General features: G+C 43.6%; 1 protein-coding gene across 5 annotated transcripts in view; it reads left to right on the top strand.

Moving 5' to 3' along the window:
• The window catches only part of SRGAP3 (SLIT-ROBO Rho GTPase activating protein 3), a 234,268-nt gene that overhangs the window by 193,695 nt on the left and 16,708 nt on the right, over positions 1–23,865 (top strand). For all 5 annotated transcript variants that reach the window (XM_019748291.3, XM_019748293.3, XM_019748294.3 and 2 more), the window contains 6 exons: positions 187–247; positions 2,430–2,507; positions 8,897–9,031; positions 11,895–12,000; positions 12,205–12,432; positions 15,228–15,307. In XM_019748291.3, the coding sequence (XP_019603850.2) occupies positions 187–247; positions 2,430–2,507; positions 8,897–9,031; positions 11,895–12,000; positions 12,205–12,432; positions 15,228–15,307 (688 nt within the window). The remainder of the gene's footprint in view (positions 1–186; positions 248–2,429; positions 2,508–8,896; positions 9,032–11,894; positions 12,001–12,204; positions 12,433–15,227; positions 15,308–23,865) is intronic.

Here is a 23,865-nt window from a genome sequence, read left to right on the forward strand (position 1 = left end):
TAACTGAAGACTTTCTGTTTTAACTGTTTGTGGAGACTTTAGAATTAGCTGTTCCTTGCTTGTTTTCCTACTAATTGGATGGTACTAATACTCTGGCTTGAGTTTATAATCTGTGTTTGCAATGTCTGTTTTCCGTGGTGGTTGCCAAGTCCAATACAATTCACATTGCTTTTTTTTTTTCTTAAGGATTCGGGACAAGCTATACCCCTTGTAGTTGAAAGCTGCATCCGATACATCAATTTATATGGTAAGCTCGATTGGGGGGCAGTGTTTTCAGCATTCTCCACAACAGGTGCTAGGCTGTTCTCCTAGGAAATGAGATTCTGATTCATCTTGGAAGACTTCCTATCACTGCTGTGCTTCCGAGAGGGAAATGCTCTGTGGAACAGCTGCTCTTCTGAGTGCTGTCTTTTGAGCTTTCTGTGTCGGGGCATGGGAGGGGTGGTGGTGGTGGTGGTGAGAAGACCCAGGAACTAGGAAAGCCAAGGAGCAGGGAGGGCACAGACAGAACCATTTTAGTTCCTTCCTCACTCCCACCCAACCCCCAGTGCTCTGTGCTTTGAGCACTGAATACAGTTGGGCCGTCAGTCAGTTTAATACTGTGGGATTGTAGTAAGCGCCATGAAGGAAATAGCGTTTGGCATTAGCTAACCATGGTGTCCCCGGCACTTAATTTGTGTCTCCGTCTATTCATGTATTCATTCCTCCAAAAATATTTTTAAACTTTTACTTATTTGAAGTGTGTTTTTCTAGGACCCATCAGCTCCAAGTCAAGTAGCTGTTTCAGTCTAGTTGTGGAGGGCGCAGCTCACAGTGGCCCATGTGGGGATCGAACCGGCAACCCTGGTGTTATAAGCATCACACTGTAATGAACTGAGCTAACCAGTCACCCCAAAAATATTTTTTTCAGCGTGCATAGCAGGCACTGTTTTGGACAATGGGAATATAGGCTTGAACAAGATGGGTAAGATACCCACCCTATGTAGCTTACATGACCAATTAGAAGGGCAAGGAAATAAACAAGCATAGGAATACATAATATAATTTCGGGTAGTGATAATGCCAAGAAACTAATTAAAAGGGAATAGAGAATAGCTGGAGAGGGGCAGGGCTACTTTGGCCAAGATGGTAAGGAGATACCTCTCCAAGGGCGTGACTAAGACGTGAGGGACCTTTAGGGTTCTAGTGAGGAGAAGAAGCCAACCATGAAATCCGGGCGGAGGGAATGGCAGGTATAAAGGCCTCCTATGGGAAGGAAAGCCAGTGTGACGGGACAGGAATGAGCCAGGAGGGTGGGATACATGATATAGGTGGTAGAAAGTCAATACTGGTTAACTAGAGAGATGAACAAGCGGTCATTGAGCACATAACTATGCACAAACCAAATTTTGACTAATATCTGTTTTTTAAGGGTAACCACTTTCCTAAATTATAATGTGGAGGGTTATTTTATATAGAAAAACTGAACCCCAGGAAAAGGATCACGGTCTCCCCTATTAATTCCATTTCAGATGAGGGGGCCCTTCCATTCTTTCAATCCTATAGGTTGCTGTTACATCATTACTGTTACATCAGGATTCGGGGTCTCTTCTTTGTTCTGGCCTTGTAGAAACACTTAAGAAAATGCGGTTGTTTTCCTTCAATAATTTATCTCCTGTAAACTCCTCAATCCCAGGCCAGCATGTACTTTAGACTCTTTAGCTTTCTTGAAAGAAGAAAATGATGTGTTAGGGAAGGAAGGGTTGGGACAGTGGTATCAATACTTCTTGTTCAAAATCTCTGTGGCCATTGCCCGCAAATGGCATTTGGAAATGCAGGCCAAGCTCTTTGGTGCCGACGTAGGCCCCAAGGTACCTAGGGGGGTATCTTACCCATCTTGTCAAGTCTTGCAGGTGTAGCTGGTAAACTCGGTAGCAAAGTACACCAATCAGTTATTTGACTGAGCTGATTGATTGGTTAAATTAGAAGTTATCCACTGGTCCAGTCTTGATATAAACTTCTTGTGGCCTTTTTCTCCAAGCCCAGACAAGAGACAGAGACATACGACGCAGGATGTGTCTGAGTATTTTGGCTGGCCACAGTTCATTGCAAAGGCTATTTTGGGGCTTCTGCCAGGAGGGCTTTATTGGGTATGAGTCTCTTATAAAGGATGGCAGGAGAGAGACAAGCAGCGGGATGAGTCATTAATGTTCCCAGTGGACTGATGAGCTCAAAACTTCACGGCATTTTTCTTCCTTTTCTTTTTTCTTTTTTTCTTTTCTTTTCTTTTCTTTTCTTTTCTTTTCTTTTCTTTTCTTTTCTTTTCTTTTCTTTTCTTTTCTTTTCTTTTTCTTTTTCTTTTTCTTTTTCCTTTTCTCCTCTCCTCTCCTCTCCTCTCCTCTCCTTTCCTTTTCTTTCTCTTTCTCTTTCTTTTTTGTTTTTCCTTTTAGGACTCCAACAGCAAGGGATCTTCAGAGTGCCAGGATCTCAGGTCGAAGTCAATGACATAAAAAATTCCTTTGAGAGAGGTAGGTGCAAAGTAACCATCTCAAGCGTGTGGCTGGGGAAGCCAGAGTGGGTGTTAGACAGTGTGTCTTAGCACCAGTGGTGTGTGGACTGGTTTGTATCTGCATCTCATTCCAACTTCACGTTCAGTGACCTCACTCAATCAGCATGCGTGGAGCCCTACACTGCACTAGGTAATGGGCTAGGGCCTGAAAATACAATAGGAACCAAAGACAGTCAGTGCTAATGGGACAATCCTGACAGTGATCAGGGCCATCATGGAGTAAGCACTGGTTCGCGTGGGAACCCCTAGGCCAGCTGGGATGGAGTGGGGAGGAATAGCAAAGCCTGAAAGCCTTCGGGGGGAGGAAATACCTGAGTAAGAGTTAAGGAAACCGGGAACGGGCATTCCACACCCAAGGAATAGCATGTGCAAAGGCCACAAAGCAAGAGGTATCTGCCATCAGCATCCCGGACAGAAGTGTCATTCCTCCTTCCCTGAGCTGCTTTTGAGAACTCCGGACAGCCCAGTCCAGCTTTGTTTATTCATTGTCCCCAACTCCTTAGCACTCCTGCTGCCCTGCATTCATTGTAAATGAACAGAGACATGGTCTGGAATCTTTGCTGGTTCCATCTTCCTGGGCTCACTTCATTATATAAAATGCCTCGAATCTCATGGGTAAACTCACTGCGTGGTGTCTCCAGCCTGGCATTTTCCTACTTCCCCATGTGCTGTAAGTAACCTTTTTGTACCAGGCAGCCAGGCCCTAGCCCCACCCCAGAAGTACTGCTTTCTTTCCTTCTTGGATGTGATTTTCTAAGGTAAACCCCTTCTGTCAGCCGCTTGGGTACCTTGCAGTGGGGCAAGTTTTTAAATCACCTTGCAGGTGAAATTTAAAAGAATTCTCTGCTCTTCATAAGCTCTAGACCGCCTCAGGCAGAGCCCCACTGGGCCGAGATCACCTGACCCAAATCTCTGCTGCAAAAACTGTTTTCTGCTTTTTCTTTGCATCACGTATGCAGTTAGCTCCTTTCCCTCTCTCCATCATTCCTGAGTGAATCTGAGTCTCTCGCCAGCTTTGTCCTTCTGCTCCACCTGAGCGTAAAATGAGGCATGGCTTACTCTAGAAGAATGCTTCCTGGTATGTCTTTTTTAGAAAAATCTGGCTCCTTTGAGCTGGCCTATACCTATATTTCTCACTTATTCTTTTCTGTTTCCTGATATTCACCAAGCAACTGCCCTGGGTTTGGCTCCTTAACGAGTTGACCCTCAGGGTCACTTCCTCCTATCTTTCTAGATCCCTCACCCCCAACCAGGTGGCCTGAGCCTGCACAGGGCTCAGCATTTCTATTCTCACCCACTCCCTGTGTCCCACATACTCTAACTTGTGATAGAGCTTTCTCTCCCAACCAGTACCTTGTGTGTTTTTCCTGTCTTCCTGTTATTTTTTAAAATTCAAGTCCCCTAATCCCTTCAGGGTGCCTGACATTTATTACTTGTTCAAAGAGAGTTGGGTCTTTTTCTTCCTTGGCCCCCTTCTTTCTCTCTCAGGTATAGTTCTTGCCTACATTCGTTGCATAGGCTGTTTAAAGAAGCACCTATCTCTTTTCCTTAATCTTCTGAAAAATGATAACATGTTGGAAAGACCATTCCTCGCTTATTATTCCCACTTTCTTTTTCTTCTGACACAAGTCAACCAGGATTTTAGTTGGGATTATTATTATCTTTATTGTTTGCTGTCAATAAATCTTAAACTTACTGATCTTTTGAGATCTTCTTGTAATCTTCTGGCAAAGTGAAGGAGAAAACATCAGGGAAAAGGTAAGACTCAGCGGCCGTGTCTCAGGAAGAGCTGTGGCTGACTGTTATCTCCTAGGTCACATTTTTTTTGTACGTCAAGATGAGGGAGATAGCTGCTAATGGTGTGTCCTATGAGGGGGGTGGCTGGAAAGAGACCCAATGGCCCTTTCTCCCTGCGCAGATCAAATAGGGTTTGGACTTGGGGCTGAAGTCATGGCTTGTAGGGTCTGACACCTTCTGGACTCAACCTGCCCTTCTGAGGCTATTTCCTGCCCCAGGAGGAGGGGTGTGGCCAGGAGACGCTGGGAGGGGCTGTCATGTAGAGGAGCCTCAGGAGGTGCTTGTGTGGATCTGTGACCACAGAGAACTGCCCTTGTAAGAGAGACCACCTGCATGCTTCCTGCCCCAGTCCAGCAGCAAGTTTCCCTGAAGACTTAAGCACGCATTGTATGTTCACACCCTGCCCTGGACACAGCCATGGCTGAAAGTCTTCGGCAATGCCTAGGTGGTCTGGTTGAGCGGAAGCTGTAGGCAGGGCTGTTTACCCAATTCTAGCTCCTCCAGGCCAGTAGCTAGCAAAGTGTGAACACAGCTTTCTTTCCAACTTGCCTGGAATTTTACTCTAATTCTCCTCCTAGAGGAAGCCATCATTCACACAAACCATCCTGCTTATCCTGAGTTCTGGAATTCCATACGTTTCTGGAGCCAAAATTGACTAGCCTTGCAGAGAGCCGAAGGCCTAGGTTGGGAGGAAGGTGCGTTTGGATGGCTCCTTTATGGTCTTCCCCCAGTTCAACTAAGACAGCTTTGTTCTATATGTTGAACACTCATAGAAACTGTTTTCTTGAAAAAGAAAAAAACACACATTGGGATTCTACTGTAAAGGAAGGAGGGAGAGAGAGAGAGGGAGGGAAAGAGGGATGGAGGGAAGGAAAGAAGGAAGGAAGGAAGGAAAGAAGGAAGGAAGGGAGGGAGGGAGGGAGGGAGGGAGGGAGGATAGGCTGTATGCAGATAGGCAGACAGATAGTACTGAAAAGGTAGAAGAAGGACTATCTCCCGGGCAACATGACATCTGGGAGCTGCTGGTGTCTGTTTTTGAGTGTGGGCAAGTTGTTTCACTTGTTGGGGCCTCAGCTTTCTCGCCGGAGAGAATGGTGGTGTTGGACCCATGCCTTCCCGGGTGCCATACATCGCTTTTGTGAGGATGAAGAGCGAGCACAGGTGTGAATGTGCTGTAGCAGTATAGGCAATGATTGTTCAGTGTTTTCTCTCTTCCTTCCCCATGAGAAAGTCTTGTGGGGGAAGCATTCTCTCTCTCTTTCCGTGGGGACATCTGAGAGGTTGACCTGTGGAACAACAATGTCTGGGCTGCCCCATGCAGTTGTTCAGGTCAGGCACTGCACAAGGGTGCCGCTCCAAGGGAGGGGGGGAGGTGACTCCGGCTCGCGCTCTGTCTGCCACAAGCCCTCGTTCAGGAAGGAAGGGGGGCCTTTCTCTAATTTGCACGACAGCAAGTTGGGGCTGGCAGAGGCCCTCACAGTGACACATATTCTCTTCTTACGGAGGCAGAGCAAAAATAGCCAATTCTCCTCTTCATTACTTGCCAGTCTTAGAATGCTCTGGGCTGTTCTGGGAGGAGAAGCCTACTGTGTAGACTTCTCTCAGAACCTGCTGGGAGGTGGCAGATTGCTCCCTGCTTCCTCTCACCTCCCCCACAGATGCTCGACTGCCCCGCCCCGTGAACTAGCTCAGCAGCCCCTGATTACACTGAAAAGTGTTGCTCTCCTGAGAGATCATTTCCCCTGTCGGATTGGCAAACATTCCAAAGGTTGACCACATTCCATGGGCAGGGCTGTGGAAAGAAGCATCCTCTGTGTTGCTGGTAGGAGTATAAAACGGTGCAGCCCCAATGGAGGAGAATTTGGCAAAGTCTGATGAAACCACATATGTATTTACTCTTTGACCCAGCAATCCCATTTCTAGGAACTTACCACAGAGACATACCTCCACAAATACAAAACCACATGTACAAGGTTATTTGTCAGGGTAATAGTTGTGATAGCAAAATATTGGAAAGAAAACAAGTATCGATCCATAGGAAATTAGTTAACTTAATTATGATCTATCCATAAAATAAGAGTACTTTATAGCCGTCTTACAAAATGAGGAAGATCTCTATGAACTGATGTGGAAGCATTTCTCGGATTTATCGTTAAGAGAAGAAATGAATGTATATGGTAGGATAGTATGCTACTTACATTTTCTGTAAAAAAAGTGAGAGAAAATAAAAAACTCGTGTATATGTATTTGCTTATTTTTGCAGAAAGAAACACAGCAGGACAAACCAGAAACTAATGAAAATGGTTAAATATAAGATGTGGAGGGGAGAAGGATAAGAATATGGCCTCTCCGCATGCAACTTTTTTTTGGCTTTGACTTTTGGACCATGTAAATTCTTTATATTTTCAAAACTGCAAATTAAAAAAAAAAGGATTTCTTAAAAAAAAATCAGTTCCTAAAATTGAACATAAATATAAATAAATAAGCTGTGTCTCAAATTGATAACCATACAGAGAGTAACTTTTGAATGTGTGCTCAGATCATACATTTTTCACAGCTTAATTGAATTAAATACCATAAGGTATGTACATTCTTAAAGTGTACAATTCAGTGGTTTTTAGTATATTGTGCAATCATCGCGATAAACTAATTTCAGAAATTTTTCGTCATCCCCAAAAGGGACCTTGTAGGTATTTGTAGTCACTCCCTATAACCCCTCCCCACAAGGTCCCAGCCCTGGGGAACCACTAATCTATTGTTTGACCTCTGACCACACATCTTTAGTGGGAGACATTCTGAGAACGAAAAACAAAGCCCTAAAAATAAATCTTAAATTTTATGTAGTAGCTATATTGTTAGTGGTAATATTGCTATTAAAATTCTGAAACCATTTTATGTATATTATAGAAATTATTGACATTATCCATAACCAACATTTTCACTGTCAGAAGAATAAAATGCAAATACAAAATACATAAAGGTAAAGAAAACCTTGTATTTTAAATATGATTGGAAATAGCAGTGTGAACTCATGAAAAAAAAAAGATACTCTAGCTCTAGCCACTGAAAGAGCTTAGAGCCTCTTTATGTTACTCCTGGAGCAATGAGCATACCTAGAACCTACATCTTGGTTTCTAAATACCATTCCTGACAAAAAGCAAACAGAGCTCCTTGGAGGAATGTTTGATTCCAGATCTGGGTCAAGGAAAAGGTGCAAAGTGATCTATGGACATCTTTTGTGCCAGAAAGCCAAGAAGTACTCAATGGAGGTCGCGTCAAAAGGACATAAGAAAGAACTCCCCCTGGCCAGGTCTGGGGACAATCTGAATATCCCAGTGAATAGTGGTGGCAGTGGATTAGAACACATTGAATTAAAAATTACCAAACAAGTCCGTAAAATGTTTTTAAAAGATAAGAGGAGACAGGAGGGAACATGGGGAAAGTTGTTCTTGACCAAAAAATTTAAGCTAATAATTGTAGATGAAATGACAGAATTTTTAAAAATCACCGTTTTACAACCCCAGGGTAATAACTGATTTGGGCAAAAGTCATTATTGGATGCTAAAGCATTGGGTGAAACATCTTGAGCGTAATGATATGCACATAATATATTTTACAAAAGTATGTTATGTTTTACTCTTATTATTACAAAGGGGAAAATATACCTTTATCAATGTAGAGGTCTGGAGGCCAGTACTTAACCCAGCGATCCAACTTAGTGTGGCCAGTAGCAGGACAGCCTGACATATGTGCCTCCTGACGCAGCAAGGTGTCCACAACATCACCCGTGTGGTATTCTTACCAAAGCGGTTGAACCTGAATCTAATCATGAGGAAACAAGACAAACCTAGAATGTGAAGCATCCTACAAGGCAGTTGGCCTGCACTCTTCAAGAGTCAATCTTAAAAAAAAAAAAAAAAAAAAAAAAGAGTCAATCTTAACAAAAAGCAAACTAACAATAAAAAATGTTGGGTTCTATTATATATTCAACAGCATAAAGACACATAACCAAATGAATTGTGAACGTTGATTAGATCTTAGCTTTTGAAAAAAAACTGTGAAAGACATGGGACAATTGGAAATGTTTGATGTGGGCTGTATATGAGATGGTGTTTTGGAACTGTCGTTAATTTCCTTAGGTATAATAATATTGTGAGACGATGTAGGAGAATATCCTTATACCTAGCTGACACGTGTTGAAGTTCAGCAGTGACGTGTTGTGATATGTACAAAGTACTCTCAATTAGCTGAGCAATAATAAATACAAGCAGAGAAAGAGAGAGAAAGCAAATATGGCAAGATGAGTGTTAAGTTGATGAGGGTAAGTGAAGGGTGATGGTTGTTCATTATTTTGTTTTCACAACATTTCTCTAGAGTTGACCATTTTCAAAATCAGTTGCAGGGAGAACTGTGAACTTGCTCTGTTGGGGAGTACGTAAGATGTCCCCTTGGTCTCTTCTCCAGTTCAGACTAGGCCTGGTCATCTCTTCTGCCATCTACGCGTTCCCTGCCTCCTCGCCAAGCTGAATCATCATCTCTGTTTCCTCACAGGTGAAGACCCCCTTGTGGATGATCAAAATGAACGAGATATCAATTCAGTCGCTGGTGTTTTAAAACTGTATTTCCGAGGACTGGAAAACCCACTCTTTCCTAAGGAAAGGTTTCAAGATTTGATATCTACTATTAGTAAGTATTTCGCAGGGGAATGATCAATTCCTTGACAAATATTTATTGACGTTGCATTATGGACTCATCGGTGTGTTAGCCATGCAGGAGGGACACTGGGAAAGAAGCCGTAGGGTCCTTGTCCTTAGAGAACTTCAAGCCTAGTTGTGGAAATAATAAGATGCTTTATAATGGAAGAACTAACGGGCATGGTACACTTGGGGATGGAAGGAGCTCAGAACAGCAGAGAGAGAGGGACACTTGGCTTCACAGATCACAGCTGAGAGAGTGAAGTGAACAGAGTCTTCCAGGAGGAGTGGACACGGGGATCCTGGGAAGGGGTGGGGACACACAGACCGAGGGGCCCAGCAGGAGGGTGTCCCGGCCAGTGCCCGGGGCAAGAGGGGGAAGGCCGTGGATGCCTTCCAAGGATTCTGGGGCTTTTCCCCTGGGGTGATGGGGAGCCATGGAGGGCTTGGGAGTCTGCTCAGCAACATGACCAACCAGGGAAATGGTGACAATAAGTTGACTGAGGGCTTCCTCTGACATTGCTAGCCATCAGAGTCCTCCTTGACTGGTATTTCTGTGGATGAAGGCAGGAGCCCAGTCCAAGGGGCTGAAGTAAAAGCACCTTCACTGTAAGATGCCCAACTCCAAGGCAGCCTTTTAAGGATATTTTTTAAAAATAAACTTTTAATATTGGAATATGAGAATTTTAGTATTTTGGAATAAACTCTTGAATTTGATTTGCAGAAAATCGCCGCACACCTAGTTGCACTAGGGATGCTTCTCACAATGCTCTGAGAGAGATTGGCAGCCAGGACAGTGCCCCCAGAGGTGGCAAGAGCCTCCAGAGGCTTGAGCCCTCTATCTGCCTGTGCACAAGACCCTTCCTGCGCCCTTCTATCCTCCACACTACTTGCTGCTCATCTTTCCAGACCCACTTCAAGCTCCAAATCACCTCTCAGAAATTCCAGGCCACAAAGGCGCAACTTTACCTGAGCCCCACGTCACTAGCTCAGCCGATGTTTCCAGAAGCCCCAATAGTCCATTTCCTGAGCAGGGCCCTCAGTGGACCAGGTCGTTGACCTCTGGTCCAAGCTCATGACATTAGACACCTTGAATCACAACTTGAATCATACCGTGGGAAAAAACAACAAGTCCCTTCTCAGCTCCTGTGAGTACATCAAGGGGCAAACCTCATGGTCAATCTCCCTTCCAAACAGAGAGATGCGGCCTCAGTCTCAGAAACTTTTGTAGAGAACAATGTCTACGTATAACTTAGTAGCACTGTTTTCCTCTCGTTGTATCTGTTTTTATGTTACGTCCTAATTATGACAAATGATCCTCATTTACAGAGTGAGATAAAGTCTCCTTTTTAAGAAGAAAATCAATGATGGTGGAGATGGTACTAGGGCACGGTGACCGAAGCTGAGGACCTGAAGGGGCCTATAATAGGGGCAGTGGAATCAGTGAAGGTGTAAGAGCTTACCTCTGTGGGGAGACTTCCTGGAACCAGACCTTGATGGTAGGCTGGAGCGTGCCCGGCAGAGAAGGGAGATCCCTAGTGTGTGCAAAGCCCTAGGGGTAGCCAAGTCCTTTGTGAGAGGGAGATGGTGGAAAGGCAGCCTGGCACAGAGTTTCTCCAGGGGGTGCTATTGGCATTTAGGGAAGAGCAGTGCCTTGTTGTGTGTTCCCTACATTCAGGACACGTAGCGCCTTCCCCCTGTACCTCTAATGCCAGTGGCATCCTCCAGTCACCTTTTCACCCCAAAGAATGCCCTCAGGGGTTCAGTACTACTTCATTTGAGACGCATGGCTCTAAATCATCTTCAAATACTCCAGGAAGGGGTGGTAGCTAGGAGATGGGGCAGGTAAGGTTGGTTGAAGCCCCTTCATGAAGAGCCTTGCGTGCAGAGGAGAAATGGGAAAAGTGGTGTTTTGGAAGGAACATGTTGACAGAATGTGGAGGCTGGAGAGAGAGGCTATGTGAGAAAAAAACATGTTTTCTGAAAAAGAACCTGACATGGGTTTTATGCGTCAGCCCAGCATCAGCCCTGTATATAAACATCAGAGCTTTGGCAGCTCACTCTTCTTAGCCCCAGCTTTTCCTCTCCACAAGGTGAAGCCCACAAAGTACTTTTCTCTCCTTATCAAGCCAGATTTGCTGCTCCTACACCTGGCCTGACTGAGAAAAATACCAGTGTCTGTATCTCTAGGATTGACCTGAAAACAGGGGTCAGAGACGAGATCCCAAGCATCTGCCAGGCCATTCGGCCAATAAGCAGCTCAGGAGGGGTTATTCAGCTCTCATATCCTGAGCACCTACTATGTGCTGGAGCTGGTGTTTATAAAGAGTTTAATGAAACATGGACCCTGCCTGGGTTCATCAGGACTCATAGGTTGCAGGTGACAGAAACTCAGCTTACACTGGTTTAATCCATCAAAGGGAATGTATTGGCTCACATTCCTCAAATGTTGAGGCCCAGCTGGACCCAGACCTCACATGGCATCAGCAGGAATCTGTCCCTTCCATCTCTGTGCTGTCGTCACTGTCAGGAAGTATCTTCTTCCCTAGGAGCCCCCAGCTACTCCAGACTTCCCTCTATCTAGTTTCAAGAGGGCACCTCTCTCAGGTTTCTCCAGCCCAAACTCCCAAGGATCAACTCCAGTTGGTTCTGATGAGGCCATGTACCCCTCCCGGGACCCACCCCTGTGGCCAGGGGAATATGATGCTCTGATCGGCCAGGCCAGGCTCCCAGAACTGAGAGTAGAACTGGCTCCCCTGAACCACATGGGCTGATCGAAGAGGTAGGACTCGCAAATGTTGGCTAATTGGCTCACCAAGGATGATGGACAACCTGAAAGCCCCTTTATGTTACAGAACTGGAGAGCTCCGCTGAGAGGGTGCACCAGATCCAACAAATCCTCATCACCCTTCCCCGTGTGGTCGTCGTGGTCATGAGATATCTCTTCGCTTTCCTCAATCAGTGAGTTGCCCGGCCAGGGGGTCCCCTCTTTGACTTGGCCCTGACCTCCTTTGGGAAGGGGTGTCCTGAGGCTTCTGCAGGTGCAGCTGTTCTTAAAACAGAACATGGAATCCTCCTGGATTTGAACGGAGTCCCCTAAAGAAAGAAACCGCAGGGGGAGGCTTCGCCTTTCCCCGGTGACGTGTGGTGCCTCCTCTCTTGTAGCCTCTCGCAGTACAGCGACGAGAACATGATGGACCCCTACAACCTGGCCATCTGCTTTGGGCCCACCCTCATGCACATCCCCGACGGGCAGGACCCCGTGTCCTGCCAGGCACACGTCAACGAAGTCATCAAAACCATCATCATCCATCATGAAGCCATCTTCCCCAGCCCCCGGGAGCTAGAGGGACCCGTGTATGAGAAATGCATGGCTGGAGGGGAAGAATATTGGTAAGATTCCATTCCTCTTAATATTATTATTATCACTGTCGTCGTCGTTGTTGCTGTTGAACAGGAACAGTAAGAAACCCTTTGATTTTCTCACCACTTTGTAGTCTGTACTCCCATACCCATTTTCTCAGTTGAGCTTCATAGCAGCCTGAGCGGAGATAGTTACATCGGTCAAATTGGCTTAAGCTACATGGGAATGTACAGGTTTCCGTCACTAAAAAGTCTGGGTTCATGGCTTCAGGTATGGCTGGATCCAGGGGTTTGGTGATGAACAGCAGGCCTTGGCCCTGCAATGCCCAGCCTGTGGCTCTGCTTTCTTCTGTGTTGGCTTCATTCTCAGGCAGGCTCTCCTGTGGTAGTTTCAAGAAGCCATCTGGTAACTCCTGATTCAGAGCGCATTCTCTTAGCATCCCCAGTGGACAAAAAGAGCTTCTCTATTCCCGATGTTCCAACACAAGCCCAAGAATGATGTCTGCTCGCTGAGGCTTGGGTCTGGCAAACTAATCACATTAGTTAAGAGATGTAATGCTGTCGTTGGCCAGGTGAGTCGCAAGCCCATCTCAGGCATCAAGGGAAGTAGGTAATCCCCACCTCAACCTGGTGAATGGAGAGTGACACTTCCCGCTATTGTCCCCTCCCACCCAGGACAAAGTGAGTTCACTGTCTCTGAGAGCGCCACACCAAGTCAGCAGTTGCTAGCTGGCCACCTCAGTGTCCCCAGAGCTGCACTGGGTCTTGGAGGGTCTTATCCAAGTCAGGGCTGACTGCCTTCCCCAGGCTAAGACCTTAAATGTGGCAAAGAATGGAAAATTCTTTTAAATGGGGAAAAGACAGGAGATTCAGACCGCTGACTGGCAGAGAGCAGTGAAGAGGTTTGCAGTCTTTCCCGATCCCTGGTCCCGGACAACACACGGCTGTATTTTTAGGCATTACCTGTACTGCTTTGAGCCAGGTGCCTGCAGGAGTTTGTCTTTTGATGGACAAAGCTCCCCTGGGTTCTCGAACCGCTTTCGTGCTGTGGGCATTTTGGGCAACTGCTTCAAAGAAGGAAGATGTCCCAGCCTGTTTCCCCGCAACGCTTCCCGGCACAGAAATACCGGGCACTGGTGTTATCTAATCATAGCTCTCTAATCTCATGTGAGGTATGAGGACAAGTCTGTCCCTGATCTGTAACGGAAACATTAAACAGCCAGCAAGCGTACTTTCTGGACAAAGAGAAGCTTTTCACATGTTACAGCCATTACCAGTTCTCTTTTCTTGCTGCAATACATAATAATTAGTGTTCTCGTAGGGGTCCCGTATACTTATCAAAGAACAACATACAATCCCCACACTATTCTCAGTCCCATGAGAAAGGAAAACTGTTAATTACATGGTAATTCTGGAGACATTTTCAAAGCCCAAAAGGGGGATGGGGCTGAGGGTCTCACCACAGTGGACAACACTCATTCATTCAACAAATGGTTACTGAGCACCTCTCCTGGGTCAGACCTGGGTGGGGGGCAGGGATGTACTCCCTGATACAGGGAGCGCTGGTGGAGGAGGAAATAGGCAGTTCCCGAAGCAGTCTTCTGAGCCAATGAAGGCAGGTTAGGAAAGGCTTCCTGGAGGAAACAATGACTTAACTGAAACCTGTAGGATGAACTGGAGTCAGCCAGGTGAGGAGTGGGCAAAGAATGTTTTAAGCCCGGAGCGTTCAATGAAATGAAAAGCAGTTCTGTGTGTCTGAAGTGTTTTCGTGTGAGGGAATGGTGAGGGCGGAGGCTCCGCCGGCCAGCAGGAGCCAGGGTATAAGAGGTCTTAAACAAGCCATTGTACAGAGTCTGGACCTTATCCAGGAGGCAATGGAGAATGTTTCATAATAAAGTCCATATTCCTTTAAATGGTATTGTATATGTCACCTCCTCCGAGAAGCCTTCCCTGACCACCCCATGTAGGTCCCCTCTGCTGTTCTTGTCTCTGCTCATTTGATCCTACATAACACATTTCCACTTGCCACAGTTTTATTTCCTGGCCCATGAGAGCAGGGTCTGTGTCCACCTTACTACCAGACACTGTGCTAGTAGGAGGGATGCACTACTAGTATGTTAGGCGTATGTTAGGTCTCAATCAATGGCTCAATTAAAAAGCCAACTGACCAACTATGTGAATGAACCCTGGCCTCAAGAAGCTTATAATTTAGCGAGACAGCAGCAGCTGGTAAAATTATCCCAATGCATTCATGACTAAATTTAACGGGCTGGATACAGTCTACCGCCCTGCCCATCATGGTCGCCAGCCAACTCGCACCAGCTGGACTGATAGGGGCTTTTGCACACAGCATCAAGAGGCTTCACTGAGGGACCCTTTTCCTCGTGAGCTTCACTCAGCCTCGCTGGGTGTGTCACCTCTCCTGTAAGACCGGGAGCCAGGCTAGATGAATGACTCACAGTGCTTCTAAAATTCCTTTTTATTTTTCTGGCCAGGGGTTCTTCCGAGAATAAAGGCCAGGGTTTTACCATTGCCCTCTGGATCTTGACGTTGACAACCTTTACCAAGAAGGCAGCCCAACAAATTCCAGGGCTGGGGCCATCTGGGGAAGGCTATGCACGGAAACTTCCCAGCCAGGGGGCTGGGAGTGGTTTTATCTTAGGAAGATCCATGAGTGGTCAGGTGGTAAAGCTGGGATTCAAGTGGGTCTGGGCCTGATCTGGATCAAGGCCCAGAGGTGGGTTGGGCTGGTGCCTGAGGGAGGCTAAGGGCAGCGTGAGGGTACAAGGCCCCCCAACGGGTCCCCGTCTCGTGTTGCCTTGCAGTGACAGCCCACACAGTGAGCCAGGGACCATTGATGAAGTTGACCACGACAATGGCACTGAACCTCACACCAGTGACGAAGGTGAGTAAGAGGGATTCTAGGGCCGGTGGACCCACCCGAGGGCGTCTCATATTGACTTATGTTCGCTCAACACTGGGCAGGTCCGCATAACCCCCTCCAACTTTGCAAGTCAGCACATCCTCCTCCAGAATAGATGGGGACCCAGGAAGACCTCGGAGGCATGTGCACTCCAATTCGTCACATTCCTGCCTGGCTGCCTCATCTTCTTCGGTGCCCTCGTCCGCCCAAGTGCCAATCCTAAGTAACAAGAGTTTCCTAAGTAGGAAGCGCACTTTGTCCCTTAATCTCTCCCCCACCGGGGATCTGTTTTGCACCCAGCCTGTGCTGGGACTTGGGGCATGTCGATGAATGAGACATGGGTCAGGGAGTAGCTGCCAGTCTCGTCACTGATAATACCAGACTACTTTACAGGTGTGTCCCCAGTGCAGTGGGTGCCGGAATATGAAGCCCAGTGGTGATGACTCAGGGAAGTGGTGGAGGGAGAGAGTGAAAGTCCAGCCTGGACTCTGAAGGGCTCACCAGGCCCTTCCATCCCTTCTAGACAAGGAGAAGAGAGTCAAGTTAGTCTTGAGGGAACAGGGATTATATAGACAAGCAATCTCGGTAGTACAGGCTCTCCAGTGCTGGCATATCCACCAGGCCCAGCGCCCACCATACTTTTAGGGACCCATACAAATGTTTTAATTTCTTTTAAAGAAAAAGAAAAAAATGAATATGATCCAGCCTGGACTATATTCATCTTTATACCAATGCAGTTGTAAAATATAATATTCGATTTTTTTTTTCTAATGGAGGAAGGAATCCATGCAAGCAAAAGAGCCAGGGGCCCGTGAAAGTCCTAATGCAGCCCAGTATAGACCAAGCATAGCCCCCCTTTCTCCCTGTGATAGTTTTACTTTTTAAAAATCATTATTTGGCAGTTATCTTATTGGCCTTTGTGTTGCCCTTGTGGGCCAGCCCCAGGCCCTGTTGGCTGCCATATTTGTCAGGACAGCTGTGTATGTACTTAGGTGTGGATACTGGGAACTGGTAAAAGAGGCAAGACTGATAAGTGGGTTTGCACATTCTAGTAGGACTAGTTCAGTTGCTAATGACAGAACCTCCAGCTCAAACTGATTTAAGCGTAAAAGAAATTCAAATCATGTACCGGAAAATTCCCAGGATAGGCATGGCTTCAGGCACAGCTGGATCCAGGAGCTTAGTTGATCCTGTCAGGAGTTTGTTCCCACCTTCCTGTTCTGTTTCCCTCTGTGTTGACTTCATTCTCAAGTATGATCGCCCTGCATGGTGCTCTCTGGCAGTTTCAGACTTTCATTATCCTTTTATACAAACTCCCAATGGAAAAGAGCTTCCTTTTCCTAATGGTTCCAAGAAAGCTGCTGGGATGGAGTCTCATGGACTGACTCGAGTCATACACCCAGGCCAGAGCCAATCACTGCGGCCCAAGAGGGAGCCAATGGGTCAGGCCTGGGTCACGGGTGCAGAAAAGCAAATCGAGGTGTAACGTTGAGCTCTGCCAGCCTCCTTAGGGCTGAAGGCATCCTGAGCTGAGAAAAACATCCTGTAGAGCCTTTGTTCGGAGACCTGAAGGCTGCCACCTTCTGCTTGTTTGCAGTGATTTGCTTTCCTCCTTCCTTCTTTTCCTCTTTCCCTACCACCTCCAGTTCTCCCTCTCCTATCACTTTTAACAGTCCCCACCCCCCTTCTTGTTCTCACCATCTTTCACTTGCTTTATTTCTGTGTGTGTGTGTGTGTGTGTGTGTGTGTGTGTGTGTGTGTGTGTCCCTCTTGCTCCAGATCTCACTCCCAGTCTCTTCTTCTACTTCTTGTCCAACAAGATAGACTGATTTTTCAGAAATCAGATGTGTCTGGACTGCTGCTGGTGGAGGCAGATGTGTCCACAGGAGGGCGGGGCAGGTGCCCTCTGAGGACCCATGCAGCCCACCTTCCTGGGGGCGGAAGTCACTGTTAGTCATCCCACACCTGTTGACTTTCCCCAAGCTCCTCAGCCTGGGTCTGCAAGGCCGCTGTGGGTACCAGGACTGAGCAGGACGAGGGCCAGACTTGCTGGGTGAGGGAACAAGCAGCCACAGGTGGCTTCACCCTGTGCCAAGAAGACCTGCCCCCCCCCCCCCCCCCCCCCCGAGAATGCTGCCTGGCCCCTCTCAGAGCAGAGGCACACAGTGTCCTAGGAATGGGATAAGTCAGGGCTGTGTGTCTGCTTCCCCAGAATGTCCTTGCTCCTGTTTTCTTTGTCAGGTTGCTGGTTTCTGAGAATGACACAGGCAGGAAGAGTCATCCGGGAAGGGCCACAGCCACCCCAGGGAGAGCTAGTTTCCTGAAGGTTCTCCTTGTATCCTGCGGGTTGGAAGGGACGTGCTGAATTAGGGGCATTCATCAGAGGAAAATTAATTGTGTTTGCTAAATGTTTACATGCATGCTGACTAGAGCCAAAACAGTCACAGAAATACTGAGCTGCAGGAACCGTTAAGGGACCCTGGACTCTGAGAAAGGAGACCTAGAGGTGAAAGACAGGGAGAGATCTTTATGGCCATGTGATATTTGGCAAGCGCCAGAATCTCTGGCCTCAGTGTCTTTTCTGTAAAGTAGTAATGACCGCACTAGGAGAATTGTGGCGTAGGTTAAAATGAGGCGATGTAGATAAAGAGCTTAGCATAGTGCCTGGGACAACTGCGTATGCAAAATAAATCCTTCCTAATCCTGATAAAGGAAGTGGGTCCAGAGAATTGTATTGACCTAACTGCTCATTGGCAGTTGAAACCTCCTGATTTCTTCATCTACTTTCCTTTAAGATATTTCACTGGGAGAATCCTCAGTATTTTTTTTTCTCTTGAAAACACCCGGTATGAATGGAGCGCAGCAGACTTCAAAGGTCAAATCAGCCATAAAACCACAATTCTGTGTCCTTGTAATAAATGGGTCACCCAGTGAGTGACCAGATTGAAAAACAAGTTAGTTGTTTGGCCATCTACTGCCTTTCCTGTCTCAAAAGATTCTGTACCCCGCTGATAGTCTTGAGCCTATTAGCACATCATCAGTTTAAGTCTGGAAAATCCAGACTTTTGCTCTTTTGGTCTCCAAGATTTATAAAGAAACCATGGTTAGACTAAGAACCTTTGATCGTCAGAACTAAACCAAATGAAAACATCAAGGTAGCTTGTCAGTAGGCAACTTTATTAGTTGGATGCTAAGTGAGGAACAAGACTGCCAGATAAAGAAACCACTAAGAAATCAGTAACAGAAACATGTCTATATAGATACGTATGTCTATTTTCAACTATAATTGCACCATCATTCTCTCACTGGTATTTCCCCAAATTCACTCTTGTCTCCTTGTTCATCATCCACATCTAGAAAACCATTAGGCCATTCACTCTTTGGATACATTAGGGGTTCATAAATGGGCTTCAGGAGGTCCATTAGGGCAAAAGTTTGTTTCTGTTGCAATGTGAGCCTCCGAGACGAGGTCCGTAGATTTTATGAGATTGTTTTAAGCACCTACTCCAAATCAGGGTCAGATTTTTCTTTGTTTGTAGTTCCCAATATTTTCTTTAATAAAAAATTACAAATACATAGAAAAGTTGCAGGATTTTATATATCCATATACCTACCACCTCGTTTCTACAATTAACACTTTATTTTATTTGCTTTATCGTATATTTATCTATCCCTCTATCGATCCATCTTATTTTTTAACACATTTCAAAGTAGTGCGTTGCAGTCATCAGTGCATATCTCCCCCAGACACTTCAGCATGCAAATCATTAACTAGGGGTCAATATTGTGTATGGTTATTTTTTTGAAGTAAAATTACTTACACTGTAATATAGAAATCTTACATGTATCATTCCATGAGTATTTATACATGCAAACACTTGTGTAACTCAGACCCCTATCAAGAGATAGAACATTTCCAACACCCCGGAAAGTTCCTTCATGCTCCTCAATCAGTCCCTGCCCCAAAAGCTCAAGAAGCAACCACTGACATGATTTATTTTTTTTACCATAGATAGTTTGCCTGTTATGGAACATGTAAATGGAACTGGACAGAGTAGAGATTTTTGCCTTTGTCTTCTTTTGCTTCGTATAACGTGTAGAGATTTATTTGTTGTGTGTATTAGGTGAGGTTTTGGTGGTATGAACATGGTATTATAGGCAGTTTATCCATAACACCCAGTTCTGCCTGAATCATGGTCACTCTGCCCTGTAAGAAATAAAGAACAATAGAAAAGAGAACGGTGGCCACTTTATTCCTCCTTCGGCTATTGTTCCTCAGCCCTAGTGCGGAGATGGTAAACTGGCCTGCCCCACGTGGCTGAGGCCTGATGCCTAAGGAAGACTCTCTCTTCCTCTTTTTTTAACCATTTTATTGTGATATGATTCACATGCCATACAATTCACCCATTTAAAGTATACAATTTAACAGTTTTTAATATATTCACAGATATATACAACCAATTTTTGAACATTTTCCTTGCTGCAAATAGAAACCCATGCCCTCAGCTACCATCCCTTATCCTTCTGTCCCCTGTACGTTTTCCCCCAGCCCTAAGCAACCACTAATCTGATTTCTATCTCTATGGATTTATCTATTCTGGACATTTCATAGAAATGGGATCATGCAGTATGTGGCCTTTGTGTCTGGCTTCTTTCACTTAGCACAACATTTGCAAGGTTCATCCCTGTTGTAGCATGGATCTGAAATTGATTCCTTTTTATGGCTGAATAATATTCCATTGCATGGATAGACCACATTTTGTTTATCCATTGGTCACTTGATGGACATTTGGGTTGTTTCCACTTTTGTGTTATTGTGGATAATACTATTATAAAGAATTGTGTACAACTTTTGTGCAGACATATGTGTTCATTTCTCTTGGGTATACCTATGAATTGCTGGGTCACATAGTAGCTCTGTGTTTAATCATTTAAGGAGCTGCCCAACTGCTTTCCAGACCCTAGTGGGTATGAAGTGGTATCTCACTGAGGTTTGGATTTGAATTTCTCTGATGACTAATACTGCTGAGCATAATGTGCTTATTGGTCATTTGTATATCTTCTTTGGAGAAATGTCCCTTCAGGTCCTTTACCCAATTTAAAATTTGGTTATCTTTTTACTATTGAGTTGTAAGAGCTCTTTATATACTCTAGGTATAAGTCCTATAGCAGATACATGATTTGCAAACCTATTCTGTAGGTTGTCTTTTCACTTTCTTGATGGTGTCTTTTGAAGCATAAAAGTTTTTTTAATTTTAATGAAGTCTAATTCATCTACTTTTTCTTTGGTTGCTCATGCTTTTGGTGCTATATCCAAGAATCCTCTGCCAGTCCCAAGTTCATGAAGATTTACCTTATGTTTTCTTCCAAGAGTTTTATAGTTTGAGGTCTTACGTTTAGCTAATCATTTTGATTCATTTTAAGTTTTGTATATGGTTTAAGGTAATGGCCCATCTTCATTCCTTTGTGTGTGGCTATCCAGTTGTCCTACCACCATTAGTGATTCTTTTCTCCATTGAATGGTCTTGGCCTCCTTGCAAAAAATCATTTGACTATAGATATATGGGTTTATTTTGGTAGTTCCAGTTCTATCCCACTGATTGATATGCTTATCCTAGTACCAATACTAGACTGTCTTGGTTATACTGTTGCTGTTTAAATTTTGAAATCAGGAAGTATGAGTCCTTTTTCGTATTTTTCAAGATATTTTGGTTATTCCGGGTTCTTTGCAATTCCATATGAATTTTAGCATCAGCTTGTCAATTTCTACAAAGAAGTCATCTGGGATTCTGACGGATTGCACTGAATCTGTGGACTGATTTGGGAATATTGCCATCTTAATAGTGTTAAGTCTTCCAATCCATGAACCTGAGATGTTTTTCCAATTATGTAGATCTTTAATTTCTTTCAACAATAATTTGTAGTTTTCAGTGCATGAACTTAACATTTGTTTTGTTACATTTATTCCTCAGTATTTCATTCTTTTTTATTCTAATTAAATTGAATTGTTTTCTTAATTTCACTTTCAAATTGTTTGTTACAAATGTGTACAAATATAATTGATTTTAATATATTGCTCTTGTAACCTGCAGCCTTGCTGAATTTGTTCATTCATTCAAATAGCTTTAGTGAATTCCTTAGATTTTCTGTATACAGTTTCATAGCACCTGTGAATAGACTTAGCTTTACTTCTTTTTTTTTTTATAGAAGTTTTTTTTTTTTTTGCTTTACTTCTTCCTTTCCAATCTGGATGCCTTTTATTTTCCTTGCTTAATCAGCCTCGCTAGAAGCTCCAAGACAATGTTGATTAAAGTGGTGAGGATTCACATCGTTGTTTTGCTCCTGATCTTAGGGAGAAATATCCAGTATTTCACCATTAAGTATGATGTTAGCTGTGGGTTTTCCACAGATGCCAAGTTGAGGACGTTCATTTCTATTCCTAGTTTGTTGAGTATTTTTATCATATTGGATTTTTTCAAATGCTTTTTCTTCATCTTTTGAGATGATCATGTATTTTTTTATTCTATTGATTGATATCTTCATTGATTTCTTTGTTTGGTAAACCAATTTTGCATTCCTCAGATAAATTCCACTTGAGCAAGGAGTATAATTCTTTTTATATGTTACTGGATTCAATTTGCCAGTCTTTTGTTGAGGATTTTTGCATCCATGTTCATGACATATCAGTCTATAGTTTTCTTGTGATGTCTTTGTCTGATTTGGGTATCCAGATAATAATGACCTCATAAAATGAGTTGGGAAGTGTTTCCTCCTCTTCTATTTTTTCAAGATTTTGTGCAGAATTGTTATTAATTCTTCTTTAAATGTTTGGTAGAATTCAACAGTGAAGCCATCTGGACTTAGGCATTTCTTTGTGGGAGGGTAGTTTTTTGATTACCGCAATCTCTTCCTTTATTACAGATTTTCTATTTCTTCCTGTGTTAGTTTCAGTAGTTTGTTTCTTTGTAGGAATTTGTGCTTTTCATCTCAGTTATTCAATTTATTTCCATACAAGTATACACAGTATTGCTTTATAACCCTTTTTATTTCTGTAGAATTGGTAGTAATGTCCCTTTTTCATTTCTGATTCTAATAATTTGAGTCTTCTCTTTTTTTCTTGGTCAGTGTAGCTCAAGGTTTGTCAATTTTGTTGATTTTCAAAGAACCAGCTTCTGGTTTTATTGATTTTCTCTATAACTTGTCTGTTCTCTATTTCATTAACTTCTATACTAGTCTTTATTATTTCCTTCCTTGCTTTAGGTTTAGTTTGTTCTTCTTTTTTCTAGTATCTTACAGTAGAAGGTTAGGTTATGGATCTGAGTTCTTTTTTTTTTTTTAATACAGGCATTTATAGCTATAAATTTCTCTCTAAGCCCTGCTTTAGGTGCATCTCATACGATTTGGTTGTTATGTCTTCATTTTCATTCATCTCAAAGTATTTTCTGATTTTTCTTTTGACTTTTTCCTTGACCATTGGTTATACAGGAGTGTGCTGTTTAATTTCCTCATATTTGTCAGTTTTCCTAAATTTCTTTTCTGCTATTGATTTCTATAAAGGAAATCAATAGTTTCATTCTATTGTCACTGGAGAACATACTTCATATGATTTATATCCTTTTAAATTATTGGGGTTTGTTTTATGGCCCAGCATATGGCATATTGCAGAGAATGTTCCATGTGCATTTGAGAAGAATGTATAGTCTCTTGTTGGATGGAGCATCCTATAGATGTCTGTTAGGTCTACTTGATTTATAGAGTTAAGTTTTTTTATTTCCTTGTTGATCTTCTGTCTAGTTGTTCTATCCATTATTGAAAGTGGGGTAATCAGGTCTCCAACTATTATTTTTGAATTGTCTGTTCCTCCCTTTGTTTCTGTCAGTTTTTGCTTCATTTATTTCACTGTTCTATTATTAGATGCATTGTTTATCATTGTTATCTCTTCCCAATGGATTGAACCTTTTATAATTATAAAATTTCCGTCTTTATTTCTACTAAACTTGCTTTGTTTTAATGTCCGTGTTGTCTGATATTAGTATAGCCACTCCAGCTTTTCTGTGATTGTAGTGTGCATAATATATGTTTTATCCTTTTACTTTTACTCTATTTGTATCTTTGAATCTAAAGTATGTCTCCTATAGACAACATATAGCTAGATCATGTTATTTTATCCAGTCTGACAATCTCTGCATTTTAATTGGATTATTTAATCCATTCACATTTAATGTTATTATTGATACAGTTAGATTTATGTCTGCCATTTTACTGTTTTCTTTTCTATATGTCACATGTCTTTTTTGTTCCCCTATTCCTTATTTACTGCTTTCTTTTGCATTAAGTGAATATTTTCTAATGTAGAATTTAAATTTATTTGATGATTTTTTTCACTGTATTTTTCAGTGGTTGCTCTAGGGTGTATTGTATATATCTTAACTTACCAGAATGAGGTGGAGATTTATACTAGTTTAATTCCAGTGATATATGAAAATATTACTCATATATAGTTCTTTTCCCCTTTTACATGTTTCTGGTTTTATTGTTAT

The sequence above is a fragment of the Rhinolophus sinicus genome, chromosome 5 (assembly GCF_057876585.1).
Source record: "Rhinolophus sinicus isolate RSI-liver-muscle chromosome 5, RSI-T2T, whole genome shotgun sequence".
Classification (NCBI taxonomy): Eukaryota; Metazoa; Chordata; class Mammalia; order Chiroptera; family Rhinolophidae; genus Rhinolophus; species Rhinolophus sinicus.